Source organism: Pteropus alecto, unplaced genomic scaffold, assembly GCF_000325575.1.
Source record: "Pteropus alecto unplaced genomic scaffold, ASM32557v1 scaffold177, whole genome shotgun sequence".
Classification (NCBI taxonomy): Eukaryota; Metazoa; Chordata; class Mammalia; order Chiroptera; family Pteropodidae; genus Pteropus; species Pteropus alecto.
The window spans coordinates 12,849,220-12,862,436 of NW_006442207.1; the positions used below are offsets into that span (position 1 = coordinate 12,849,220).

Below are 13,217 nucleotides of genomic sequence, written 5' to 3' on the forward strand. Positions count from 1 at the left end.
TCTCCCCCATTTATCATTTCAAGATAAATGAAATAAACATGCGCGGACTGTCAAAGGCTTGATGATTCAGAGTTGCAGTTGAACCCTCTCCCCTCGTACTCCCCCATGTCCAAAGAGAGCTGAGTGTACAGGAAAAACGTGAGGGTTTCTGGGCCTCAGTTCCCCTCAGCCGCTAACACCAGAATGGGGAAGCCGGGAGATTCCTGGAGCAGAGGGACGCTCGCGTGCGTCTGTTTGTATGGACCGCTTGCGGACGATTAGCTACTTGGCCAAAGCTGGTGTTACAGCGCCACACTGTGGTCCCAGGGAGGATAACTGGAAGGTCTGGTTGGCAACGCCTACTTGTCATTTCTGCAACTTAGGAAGCCTAAGACCTTAGAAAAGTTACTCTGCCTTTATGCACCTATTTCAAACTGTTCCAATGAGGGGCTTGGGCCTCTAACAGCAATAAAATTGTGGTCTGTAACAGACATTTATTAAGTGCCTACCAGGCCTAGGATTCTTATTGAGTGTCTGTGTGTGCACCCTCTTAGGCTTCTCACCTACTGATCATCTCACTGCCAGCAGCCTTCTCCCACAGCAACAGACCCCTTCTTCCCATAAATCCCCAAAACTCGAAAATATTGTTGAAATATTTAATTTAAAAACAGAGCAAGAAGAAGAAAGGTTTCTGTATAGAAATATAAATAACCTAGCTCTGGGAATCCTTCTCAGTCCCACTTCCACCCTAGTGACTGCTTGGCCTTCACATTAAAAATAGAAATATAATAAAAGTACTAGATCACATTCCCCTCCCAGGGTGGTGTTTCTTGTCTGTCATAACTTCCTGCCACCTTGAGGCACACATCCTGTGGGGAAACCATGCAGGAAAGGCATTGTAATCATTCTCCCAAAACTAAGCCCATCCCCTCAGTACCCTGGGGAGTAGAGAGCCTGGGGCTTCTTCTTTTTCTCCAACACTTTACTCCCTCTTGGTCTTGGCTTTGACCTTGGGCATTATGTAGGCTTGGTAGAAGAAAATGGAAAAGAGGATTAAATAACTTATATAAATGAGGAAGGACCAGAAGAAGAGGTCCATTGTGGTGTGGCATCCCTGTTCCTGTCTCCAGATGTAAGAAAGGCTGATGACAGTGACTCCTATAAACATCTGTAGGATCTGCAGGGTGGTGATGAGCCTGGGAAACCACCAGGATAACTTCACTTTGGCAGCCTTCAGAGCGTAGTAGGTGTACATGATGGAATGCACACCAAAGTTGAGGGTCATGAACCAGCCACCTGCATTTATCTTGTACTTGAATGCAATGCTCGAGAACACTAGTACTGTGCTGTGGTGGTACCAGTGCACAAAGATGAGTGGCCGCTTACGCAGGATGATGAAGGCCGTGTCTCCTGGGAGATGGAGAGTTATAGCTTGCATACTACCCATTATTAGGACTACCTTCTGCATTGAATGTGGGAACACAGAGGGAATTCTCCGGGTGGGGAGAGGGGTCTTTGTGGCAGGGAATCTGAAGAGGGGCTTGGGTGAGAGGTGTTAGGACCCTGGGGTGGGGAAGGGACTCTCCAGATGATGGGTGAGGGGAGCCCTGAGGAGGGGTGCAGTTGACTGGGTACTAGAGAGACAAAGCCTGGCCACTCACCAAATTCAATGATCTTGCTGAGAACAAAGACAGAGGACCAGAATCGGACTACAGGATCGGTGGTGAAACTGGAGAAGCACATAGTATCCTTTAGGCCTCTCCTATGTACCAGCATCCCCATATAGCCCCATGTCCTCACTGCTCCCACGATACTGAAATGGGACAGAGAAAAAGGGTGTAAGGTCATTCCCAGACACAAATCCACCCTTCGCCCTCGGCCTGGTCAGGTCACTGTCCTAAGCTCTGCCACTTCCCCATCCTTCCAGAGGTCACAGCTTCTGAGATCCTTGGGCCAGTCTGTTAGATCCAAGCAGTAATCTAGAGGAGATGAGGGCTGGAGAAGGATCGAGAAATGCTGGAAGATGGGATCGAAAGTTGAGTTAGGAAATAGAGTTCTTGGGATGAATAGGAGCCTATGAGGAGATGATCGGCAGGATGGGGGAGATCGAAGTTTTGGGGAGGAAATATGGGAAGCAGGGGCTGGGGAAGTTATTGGAGGGTCTTGGGAGAGGGTGTTAGAGTCTGGAGAAATTTATTAGAAGCACACAGACTCCATGAGCACAAGAAGACTCATGAGAGAGAGCAGAAACTGCCAGTTTGAAGCCTGGGGGAGGAGGAGGGTACATGCTGGGGATGGGGGAGGAGAGCTAGAGCTGAGAGAATGGGATAAGGAGAGAGTTGTGGGAAACTGGGAGTTGACGTGATTGAGGTTTCTGGAAAGCTTTCAAAGATAGAGTGAGGGTCTAAAGTCTACAGGATAGGTGAGGAGTCTTACCTGAAGATTGCAAGGCAGAAGGACCAAAGGATGAGAGGCCCCTGCAGGTTGAAGCCCTTCTGTGCCTTCATGTAGTTCTGCCCCACAAAGATGAGCAGCAAGTAGATCAGAGCTATCGGAATTGAGATTGACCTGGCAGGCAGAAGGCAGAGGGGATGGGCTCATGGGTGGGTGCTGGTTAGAGGAATGCTTATTCATCTCGCCAGGTTAGTGCTCTGGGTTAGTGCTCGCCGGGTTAGTGCTCCGGACGGAACGGGCAGGAACCGAAGAAGTCCCAGCTCTGCCATCTACTAGCTGTGGGACATTGGAAAACCTACTTAGTTCTCTGAGCCTCAGTTTCCTTATTTGAAAAGGGGGAATAACACTCTTCTCCTGACAGTGTTAACGTGTAAAGTACCTAGCACATGGCAGGGGCTATGGCCAAGGTTTCTGTTATTATCGCTCTCTCACTGGGGCCAGAAGTGGGTGACAGGTGCTGGTCCATGCCTAAAACCAACGCAGGATGTAAGAAGAGTGTGGCAATAGCTTTCACCTAATTGGGTCATGGCAAATTGGCTGGAGCATAAAGTCAGCCCACAAACACCTCTGAGGAACATTACAGTAGGAGTTCAAATAGACATCATTCCTCAGAGACCAGTTCTCAAGTTCCCCTTGGTTTCTGTCTTCTCCCATACTCCTCACCCCATCCTTTCATTTCTGCCTTTCTCTCTCCCTTCCCTTTTTCTTTCTTTTCCTCTTTCTCTTTCTCCATCTTTCTTTCCTTCTTTCTTCCTTCCAGACCTAATCTCTTTAAGGTATCACATTACCTGTACCTTCGACAATGGGGGTGTGGAGTCAGTACAAAGAACCTAATACCTTTATTTTTTTAAGAAAATCATTGCAGTCAGTATCTCCTCCCACTCCTCAAATTGTGGTCATTAGGACCCGGCCCCTGGCACGACCCTTCCCCAGCGACAGGTCTCACCAGTACTCCTCCAAAAAGAGGCTTAAGTTCGAAAATAGCTCGAAGTTGTAGGGCTGAAGCAGGTACTCTGTTCTGTCTGAGCCGTTCATGACTGTGCCCATTTCGTTCTGCAGATGTCAAGGTTGGTTGGGAGCTTGGGGAGCTGAGCGAGAGACTTGGGGACGGAAGATGGAGCGAACCCTGGGGTAGGACGGAACGGGCAGGAACCGAAGAACTCCGCGGAAAGTCGAGGAGCGTCAGACTCAGGCACATGCGCTACAGTCCTGCACCATTCCACCGCCGCGGCCACTGCTGTAGATAACGCAGAATCTCAAAGCGACAGGTCCAGATGGCGCGCGGCCATTATCTAATCTCAACCAAGACACGCCCCTGTCCCGAAGCACGACCTCTGATTGGTCATTCGAACACTCCCCAAATGCCCGTCCTAAGCCTTCGCCACACCCTTTCCATCTTTTTCTCCCCCAACACCTCCACTCCTATTTGCTTGGCTTAGCCTCTGTAGCCTTGCCAGGCACCAGGACGTGCCCGTCTTTGCCTGGCACGGACAACCTCAGCTTTTGCTTAAGTTTGCGCGATTCTTGACCTACTTAACAGTGAGGAGAGAGTGGAGGTGCCCTTAGCCTCTGGAACCCGGACCCAGAGATGCGGGTGTCAGTTTCCCCCTTCCCTGAGACCCTGGGAAAGCCAGGCCAAGGTTGAGGATGAATCAGGCTGGGGAAGCAGCAGCAAAGAGCCTCTCACATAGTCCCATCTGTCTCCTTCAGGTCTGTGGTTGTGCGTGGGAGCGAGATGAATTTTAATGAATTTTATTGTTGAGGTTATTGATGTTGGTGTTTGGGGAGATGGTTGTTGAGGCTGTTGTATTTCTTTACGATTTCATGTATTCCTGAACTGCTCCAGCCTGACACCCAGTAGTAACTCTGGGGAGGAAATGGGGTCACCCTCTGAGCTTCTGGGATTATTGTTTTCAGGACAGTAGGGTTTACATCTCCCCAGTGTCCTGTTCTCTCCCTCAGTCTGTGCTTGTTTGATCATATCTACTTTTTCCTTGCCTGTGTATTCAGCCCCAAAGAAATATTTCAAAACTTTTAAGGCCTTATTTGTCGGTCTCTTATTTGTCTCCTAGGTTGTATGAAAGTGAGGGAGAAATACAAGGCCCGTCATCAGCTGGAGATTTGCAAAACAAGGGCTAAGAGAAATAAATATAAAATACTGAAAATCAAGATGTGACTATAAGTGGCTTTTTGCAATAAAGCCCACAGGCTCTGGAGTCAGAGTACCCAGGTAGGAATCCCAGTTCCACTTCCTTGAACATCAGCCACTGTCCAGGGAAGGGTCGAGTGAGAAGTCCTGTCCATGCTATCTAAATGATTCTCAAGTGCATTCTTTGTCTCTGTACCTCATCGCCTCTCACCTGGTTACTATATCCACTATCTTAGTCATGTTAACTGATTGTATCACCTCCTTCTCTCTCTTTATTGCAATGCAACCAGAAAAAAGATTCCCAAACCTGACTGATCTTAAGATTCCTGAGCCCATACCCAGAGATTTTGACCCAGTAGTTGGTCCCAGACCATTCCTTGAAAACCACCACTTTCTGTCCTCTCATCCAGAAGAGAGTTCTAAAACCTAAACTGGATCATGCTACTTCATTTCAATGGTTCTATTTTTTTATTTTTATTTTTTTCAATTATAGGTGACATAAAATATAATATTAGTTTCAGGTGTACAACAGTGATTAGACATTTATATAACTTATGAAGTGATCACCTCAATAAATCCAGTACCTATTTGATACCATACATAGTTATTACAATACTACTGACTTTATTCCCCATGTTATACTCTATATCCCCATGACTATTTTGTAACTACCAATTTGTACCTGTTAATCTCTTCCCCTTTCACCATCCCAATCCAATCTGATAACCATCAAAATGTTGTCTGTATCTATGACCTTTTGTGTTGTTTACCCTGTTCTCTAGAATCCATATGTGACATCTGTCTTTCTCCATCTTACTCCACTCAGCACAATACCTCCTAGGTCCATCCGTGTGTGTGTGTGTGTGTACAAGCATATAAACATATCACCTCTTCTTTATCTATTTATCCACTGATGGACACCCAGGTTGCCTCCATATCTTGGCTACTGTAAATAATGCTGCAATGAACGTATAGATCCACATGTCCCTTTAAAGTAGTGTTTTGGGTTTCTTCAGATAAATACCCAGAAGTGGGATACCTGGGTCCTTCTTTGTCTCTTGATACAGCCTTTGCTTTAAAGTCTATATTGTCTGGTATGAGTATTGCTACCCCAGCTTTTTTGGTTTCCATTTTCATGAAATACCTTTTTAAATCCCTTTACTTTCAGTCTGTGTCTTTCGATCTGAAGTGAGTCTCTTGTAGGCAGCATGTGTCGTTTTCTTATTCGGCCACCCTATCCTTTAATTGGAGCATTTAATCCATTTACATTTAAAGTTCTTGTTGCCAGATATGTACTTATTGCCATTTTATTTTTCATATTTTTGAGCTTTTTCCTTCCTCCTCCTCCTTCCCCTACCCCTCCTCCTCCTCCTCAAAAAAGTTCCTCTAACATTTCCTGTAATACTGGCTTGGTGATGATGAACTCTTAGCTTTTTCTTGTCTGAGAAGCTCTTTATCTGTCACTCTACTAAGACCAGGAGACGTAGCAGCCCTACTGAATACACAGAAACAAATGCATGTAGGCAGCCAAAATGGGAAGACAAAGAAACATGTCTCAAGCGAAAGAACAGAACAAAGCTAAAATAAAAAGAACTAAACAAAATGGAGACAAGCAATCTACTAGATGCAGAGTTTATAACACTCGTTATAAAGATGCTCAATGAACTTAGGGAAGAGTAGATGAACTCTTGCCTGTCTACTTCACAAAGTTGAGGTCAGTATACAAGTCAGATAATGTCAATGAAAGAATATTGTGGACTAGACATAATAGGAATGTCAGGGTGAATCATTGTGGAAGGTTTACAAATGCATATAGAATATGTATAATCAGTCCTGGTTTCTCTGAAATGAAGATATTTGACACAGTTTTTCCTTGTGAAGTTTAATGGTGAGGCTTGGGGCAGGGTGCATGGAAGAGAAGAGAAATCTCCAGAAGTTACTTCCTAGGAGAAAACTTCCCCAACCCTTGACTTGGTCTGGTACCCCTACTATATGTAAATTATTCTCATAACATGGTATTTCTTTCCTTCAATGAGAGTTTATAATTACTTCATTATTTTTATGATTTCTTAATTAATGCCTGTTTCCCCCACTGGTCCTTGAGCTCCATAAATGCAAGGAATATGTCTATTTTGTTCAACATCATTCTCTTAATACTAGGCACATAGTAGGTACTCAGGTAATATTTGTCACATGAATGACTGAAGAATGAAATCCTTAGCCTAAATATGAGTGACACTCTTTGTTTCTCCAGGACAAACACGCCAAGCTTGTGAGGTTTTTTTTTTAATCTCTTGGCCTCAGCTTTCTCATCTATAAAATGGGGATAATATCCACCTTAGAAGCATGTTTATGAGGACCAAAGGAGATCATATATATTAAAGAACATGATACAGTATAAAGTGTTAAGCAAACATCAGTAAGTATTACCCCCAAAAAGTGAATTTGTAGAAATTTCAACTTCTTTTCAATAAAACTCAACTAAATTAACTGAAAAAGAAAGCCATGATCTGGTGACTGGCTGCACAACACCACTATTGAATGGTACACTTAAAAATGGTTAAGATGGTTAATTTTCGTTATTTATATTTGACCACAATTTGAACATTTTTAAAAAGGAAAGCCCATTTCCTTTAAAAAGGAAATGGGAATATAGTTCCAAGTAGGACATATAAAGGGTTAATATGCATACTACATAAAAATCTTATCCTTAGTCCTACTTGGTTCTATCCTGACCCTTGGTAAGTGGCTAAAGATACAGATAGGCTCGTCTTACAGACTCTAGTCTTCCCAAATCTACGTTTTATTAGCTGCCAGAAAGCTCTAAAACACACATTAGCTCATGTCTTTCTTCTTTAAGAACACAAAAATCTTTAGGACTAAGGTCAGATTCCTGAACTTAGCCCTGACTTTTCCTTTCCAATGTCCCATCATCCCTCAGCCCCAGTATGCCACATTTTAGCTATACTGGGTCACAACTTCATAACTCAAGTACTATATTTTTATGTTTTTCAACCCCCTTTACTTCTCTCCATATTATTCCCTCTTCTCCCCAGACATCTTTTCCTCACCTGTACAAACTACCCATTGTTTGGCCCAGCTCTAAAGTCATTTGCCCTGAAAAGGCCTAATCTGTTTTAGACAGGGTCAACCCTTTCCTACTTTGTCTTCTACCCACAGGACATTGCCAAACTGCCTGCCACTACTGTGCTTCTACCAACTGAGTACAGTCAGTCACATATTTTCTACACTATCCTGGCTCCGCCACCCTATTTCAAAAGGTCATTTTTGTTAGGTCACTCATCCCTGAGAGAAGCACAGCACTTGGCACACAATGGGCATTCAAAATATGTCTGTTGCTTTGAACTGAATAGGCACCAAAGAGGAAATACAAACAATAAACATATAATATATGTGTGTGTGTGTGTGTGTGTGTGTGTATGACTCAATTTCCTTAGTAATTAGGGAAATGCAAATTAAAGACTGTATGTATAGTATAGTCCTAATTAACAGCCATTAAACCTTGTAAAAATTAAATACCCGACGCTGGTGAAACCTATGGGAAACAGATACATTCACACCTGGATAGTGGCCAAGTAAATTGACATGATCCTTCAAGAAGTACATTTAAGTAACAGCAGAACCAACTGGTATTCCTTGACCTAGTCCTTCACCTTAGAGATTTAAAACCCAGTGAAATAGGCCAAAAGAGAAACTCTGTATGTACTAAAATACTTAAGTTGGTGTGACTTAAATAATAAGAGAACTGAAAACAACCTACTAATAAATGATTAAATATTAAATACTAATATTACAGAACAGCTTGCAGCTAACAGTACATGACGAAACATGCAACCATGTTTGTAAAATAATGTGAAAGAAAAACAATATTTAAAGCTGTACCTATCCCATTATCCCAGTTATCTAAGTGATGATGTCTCTAAAGGTTAAAATTGAAAAGTAACATGAAATTGTGAAATCATTTGCTAGGGTAGGTGAAATTATAGGAAATAATCGAAAGTATTTTAAGTTTTCTTTCATGATATTTTTAAACTGATGTAATAACATTCTGGAATGCTATTCATCTAGGGAATAAAGCTTTTGATGACATAGGAAATGCTCAGGATATAAAGTAAAAATTAATAAGTGGGTTATGAGACTGTATGTATAGTATGCTCTCCAATTCATAAAATAAAAAAGTGGAAGAAATGTGGATGAAAATATTTGTAAATTTTTTTGTAGAGAAAAAATATGGAAGAAAACTATGTTGAGAGCAAATATTGGAGGGAAATGCACCAAAATGCTAATAGGGTTTGTCTGGATGGTGGAATAATGGGAGATTTAAAAATTATTTTCATAATCAGTAAATGTTCAAAACTAATAATAAATGTATTGAAATATCTTGGAGTTGTCTTATTTTTCCATGTGTTCTGTCACTAATTGGCTTCTCTGCTTCTACCCTCTTGACCCTTAGATCCTACATTCATTTCCTTTCTCTAGATTTTTATGGTCTTGGTTGGAAGGCAGTAACAACACTATACAGAAACCACGAGACTTCCCATGTCCCTGTCTCCTCTTCCCAAGCATGCCTCAAATATTCCAAAGTGACTCTGCTGTGTCTTGTTTTTCCAGCATCATCCTCTGCTTCCCATTCCCTCTCACCTCAGAGCTTACTCTGCATTTGGTATGTCATGTTTTCATTTCCATTCACTTCAAAGTATTTCCTAATTTCCCTTGTGATTTCTTATTTGATCCATTGGTTTTTAAGTGTTAATTTCCACATATTTGTGAATTTTCCAGTTTTCCGTTATTGATTTCTAGTTTCATTCCATTGTGTTCAGAGAAGATGCTTGTATAATTCCAATCTTTTTATATTTATCAAGACTTGCTTTGTGCAAGGATATGCTCTATCCTCCCAAACGCAATTGAGAATATGTGTTCTGCTGTTGTTGGGTAGAGTGTTTTGTATATGTCTGCTAGGTCTAGTTTATTCTTCAAGGCCTTTTTTTCCTTATTGATCTTGTTTATTGTTTTATCCATTTTTGCAAATGAGGTACTGAAGTCTCTCTTCAATTCTGTCCATTTTTGCTTCATATATTTTGTGAGGTGAGTGTGTTTATAATTGTTATATCTCCTTATCTCTATATAATGTCCTTCTTTGTCACTAATAACACTTTTGGATTTAAAATCTATTCTGTCTGATATTAGTGTAGCTGCCCCAGCTCTCTTTTGGTTACTATTTGCATGGAATATCTATTTCCATCCTTTCGATTTCAACCTATTTGTGTCTTTGTATCTAAAGTGAGTCTCTTGTAGATGGCATATAGTTGAATTATTAAAATCCATTCTGCCAATATTTATTTGCCTTTTAATTGGAATTTAATACATTTACATTTAAAGTAATTACTGATAAGAACTTATCTGCTATTTTGCCATTTGTTTTCTATATATCTCGCCTTTTTTTATTCCTTAATTCTTCCATTACTGCCTTCTTTTGTGTTTAATTTTTTCTAGTATACTGTTCTGCTTCTCTTCTCATTTCTTTTTTAGTTACTTTTCTTAGTAGTTACCATGGATGTTACAAATAACACATTAAGATGACAATCACCTAGTTTGAATTGAACCAACTCAGCTTCAATAGTATAAAAACTGTACCTATGCAGCTCTGTCCTCCCCCCACTTATATTGCTATTGTCATAAATTACATCTGTATACACTGTGTCCATTAACATAGATTTATAATTATTGTCTTATAGTCTTTTAAATCATATAGGAAAAAAAGAAGTTACAAACCAAAAATACAATATTGGATTGTATATTTACCTATATATGTACAATTACTTGTGTTCTTTCTTTGTATAGCTTCTAGTTACTGTCTAGAGTCTTTTCATTTCAGTCTGAAGGACTTCCTTTAAAAGGAATTTCTTGTAGGGCAGGTGTGTTTGCAGTGAACTCCTTCAGCTTTTGTTTATCTGGGGATACTTTAATTTCTCCTTCATTGTTTTCATTAATAATTTTCATTTTGTTATAAAAATTCTATGCATTTGTCCTTTAAAATGTTAATAACTGTTCTATGTATTACTCTATATATTTTTCCAATTTTTTATTGAGGTAAGAAACACATCCTAAAATTTACCATCTTAACCATTTTTGAGTATATAGTTCCGTGGTATTAAGCACATTCATACTGTTATGCAACCATCACCACTAACCATCTCCAGAACTCTTTGCAAAACTGAAATTCAATATACATTAAATAGTAACTCCTCATTCCCTTTCATACCTCCAGCTCCTGGCAACCATTATTCTACTTTCTGTCTCTACAATTTTGACTACTCTAGGTACCTCATATAAATGGAATATAAAGTATTTGTCCTTTTGTGACTGATTTATTTAACATAATGTCCTCAAGGTTCATTCATGTTGTAGCATGTGTCAGAATGTCCTTCTTTCTTTAAAGCTGAATTTTATTGTGTGTGTGTGTACTTTTGCTTATCCATTCATCTGATAATGCATACTTGGTTGTTTCCATGTTTTAGCTACTGTGAATAACGCTACTATAAACATGGATGTAACAAATATCTCTTCAAGACTCTGCTTTCAATTCTTTTAAATGAAATTCACCTTCATTTTTTTTCTTTAAACCTCAACATTTATTTCACCTTCATTTTTGAAGAACAGTCTTGCCAGATGTAGAATTCTTGTTTAATTTTTTCTTTTGACACTTTAAATATGTTATCCCACTGACTTCTGGCCTCCATGGTTTCTTACGAGAAACTAGCTATTAACCTTATTGTCTGGAGAAAAAAAAAGGAAAGAGAAAACAAAAAGAAAAATACTCTCCCAATCTCTGCATATTGGCTTTGTGCTGGTGCCAACACTTAGCCAGGCAGTTTACAACTATTGTACCTTAGCCTTCACTTCCTCCTTGTGCAGAGCCTAAAGGTCAGCTAGTGGTGAAAACTGAGGGTATTCTTTGGTCTTTTCTAGCATGTGTCCAGTCCTGAGCATGTGCAGGGATTTCTACATTCCCTGATATACACAGAAGCTTTTCAAAGCCTTTGCCCTGTCTGTTATCCCTTTCCCAGGCAACTGTGCCTAGTATATTTCCCTTTAAATGTTTTCAACAAACATTACCTGGGAAGCCACTTCAGCTCTGAGGAAGTTCAGAAACAAAGGCATTCCCCTTAGCCAACAGACAGGTAGAAACCAGACCAGACAGGTAGAAACATACAATAATCCTTTGAGAATAAGGTCCATATTGTCCCTTCTGTCACCAGCAAGTCACACCAGGAACATAGGTCACTATTCCCGCAGATGACACCAAGCTTTACAATTCTCTTTTCCATATCCAAAGTCTTCTGAAATTAATCAGAAGACACATTGGTATTTTTTTCCATTACAAACACACACACACACACACACACACACACACAATTGAAGTGTGTGGTAAAAAAAGAATAAAAGGTAAACAAACAAAAACATAATTCTGCCTCCCACTCCAATCACTCCTCAGTTCTCCTTCCCAGAGGCAAACACAATTACCAGTTTCTTGTGTATCTTTTCAAATATAATTGATGCATAAAAAGGTATGTTTGCATATATCTTCATAAAAGGTAGTACATTTTCATATTATTTTATAGTTCTTTTTTAAATATGCCTTGGGGAGTATACTATATTAGTACATCTAGGGCTTCTTTATCTTTTTGGACAGCTGTATACTATTTCATTACATGATGTACCATGTACTTATTATTCAACAACAACAAAAAAAAAACAAAAAAAGCTCATTTTTTTCTTCTGACTCTAAAGGTAGAAATTTTTGAAAATACAAAACGGGCGTGGTTCCACAGTGTAGCGGTTAGCACATCTGCTTTACAGACAGAAGGTCCTAGGTTCACGCCCCAGTGGAGCCATGGTCCATGGTCTACGGCCATGCACCCTGAACGAGCCCGATGTCTGATCTCAGAAGCTAAGCAGGGTCGGGCCTGGTTAGTACTTGGCTGGGAGACCACCTAGGAAGACCAGGTGCTGTAGGCATAAATGATAATAATAAATAATAAAAGAAAATATAAAACAGCAAAAATCACCTCAAATATAGTAACCATTATATTTTCAAATAATCCTTTTTATATTTCTATGTAATTATTTTAAAATAAATCTTTTAAGGACAAACCACTGCCCCCAAAACTGGAGAGACAGGCAAATACTGAAGATCACAGCTTATAAGAAGCAGAAGTCACTGGATCTAGGAACTGGTAGGAATAAACAATAATTACATTCTTGGAGGCTGAGTGTGGACTAACACCAGTCTTAAGAGGCCCATACACTTTCATGAGTTTTACGTCCAGGAGCCTACCAGGTTCTCATCGTGAAGGTCAGAGAAAAATATCCATGCTTCTGCCAGGGGAAAGGAAAAAGTGACCATTCTGAAACAAATTCAGAAAAAAAGTAATCATTTTGAAATATGTCGAGCCTTCTGTCTTCCATAAAAAAGGTCTGTCTTCACAGGAAATTACTTTACCAGAGCCTCATCTGACCTAAAGAAAGGAGAATTGGACAACTGCACCCGCTTCTAGCCTTCCTGCTGCTTCACATTAGGGGAGGGGGGAAAATATGAAACTCTTCTGAAGCC

The 13,217-nt window shown here is 40.4% G+C and overlaps 1 protein-coding gene and 1 pseudogene across 1 annotated transcript; one reads left to right on the forward strand and one right to left on the reverse strand.

Moving 5' to 3' along the window:
• Nucleotides 1-689: 689 nt before the first annotated feature.
• ELOVL3 (ELOVL fatty acid elongase 3) lies at nt 690-3,712 on the reverse strand. The gene is made up of 4 exons (XM_006920956.3): nt 3,380-3,712; nt 2,416-2,547; nt 1,641-1,792; nt 690-1,389 (listed from the first exon to the last, which is right to left on the reverse strand). The coding sequence occupies exons 1-4, from the start codon at nt 3,478-3,480 to the stop codon at nt 962-964; spliced, it is 813 nt and encodes a 270-aa protein (XP_006921018.1). The 5' UTR covers nt 3,481-3,712; the 3' UTR covers nt 690-961.
• Nucleotides 3,713-12,507: 8,795 nt separating this feature from the next.
• On the forward strand, nt 12,508-12,622 carry LOC112470172 (annotated as a pseudogene).
• The last annotated feature ends 595 nt before the right edge of the window (nt 12,623-13,217 follow it).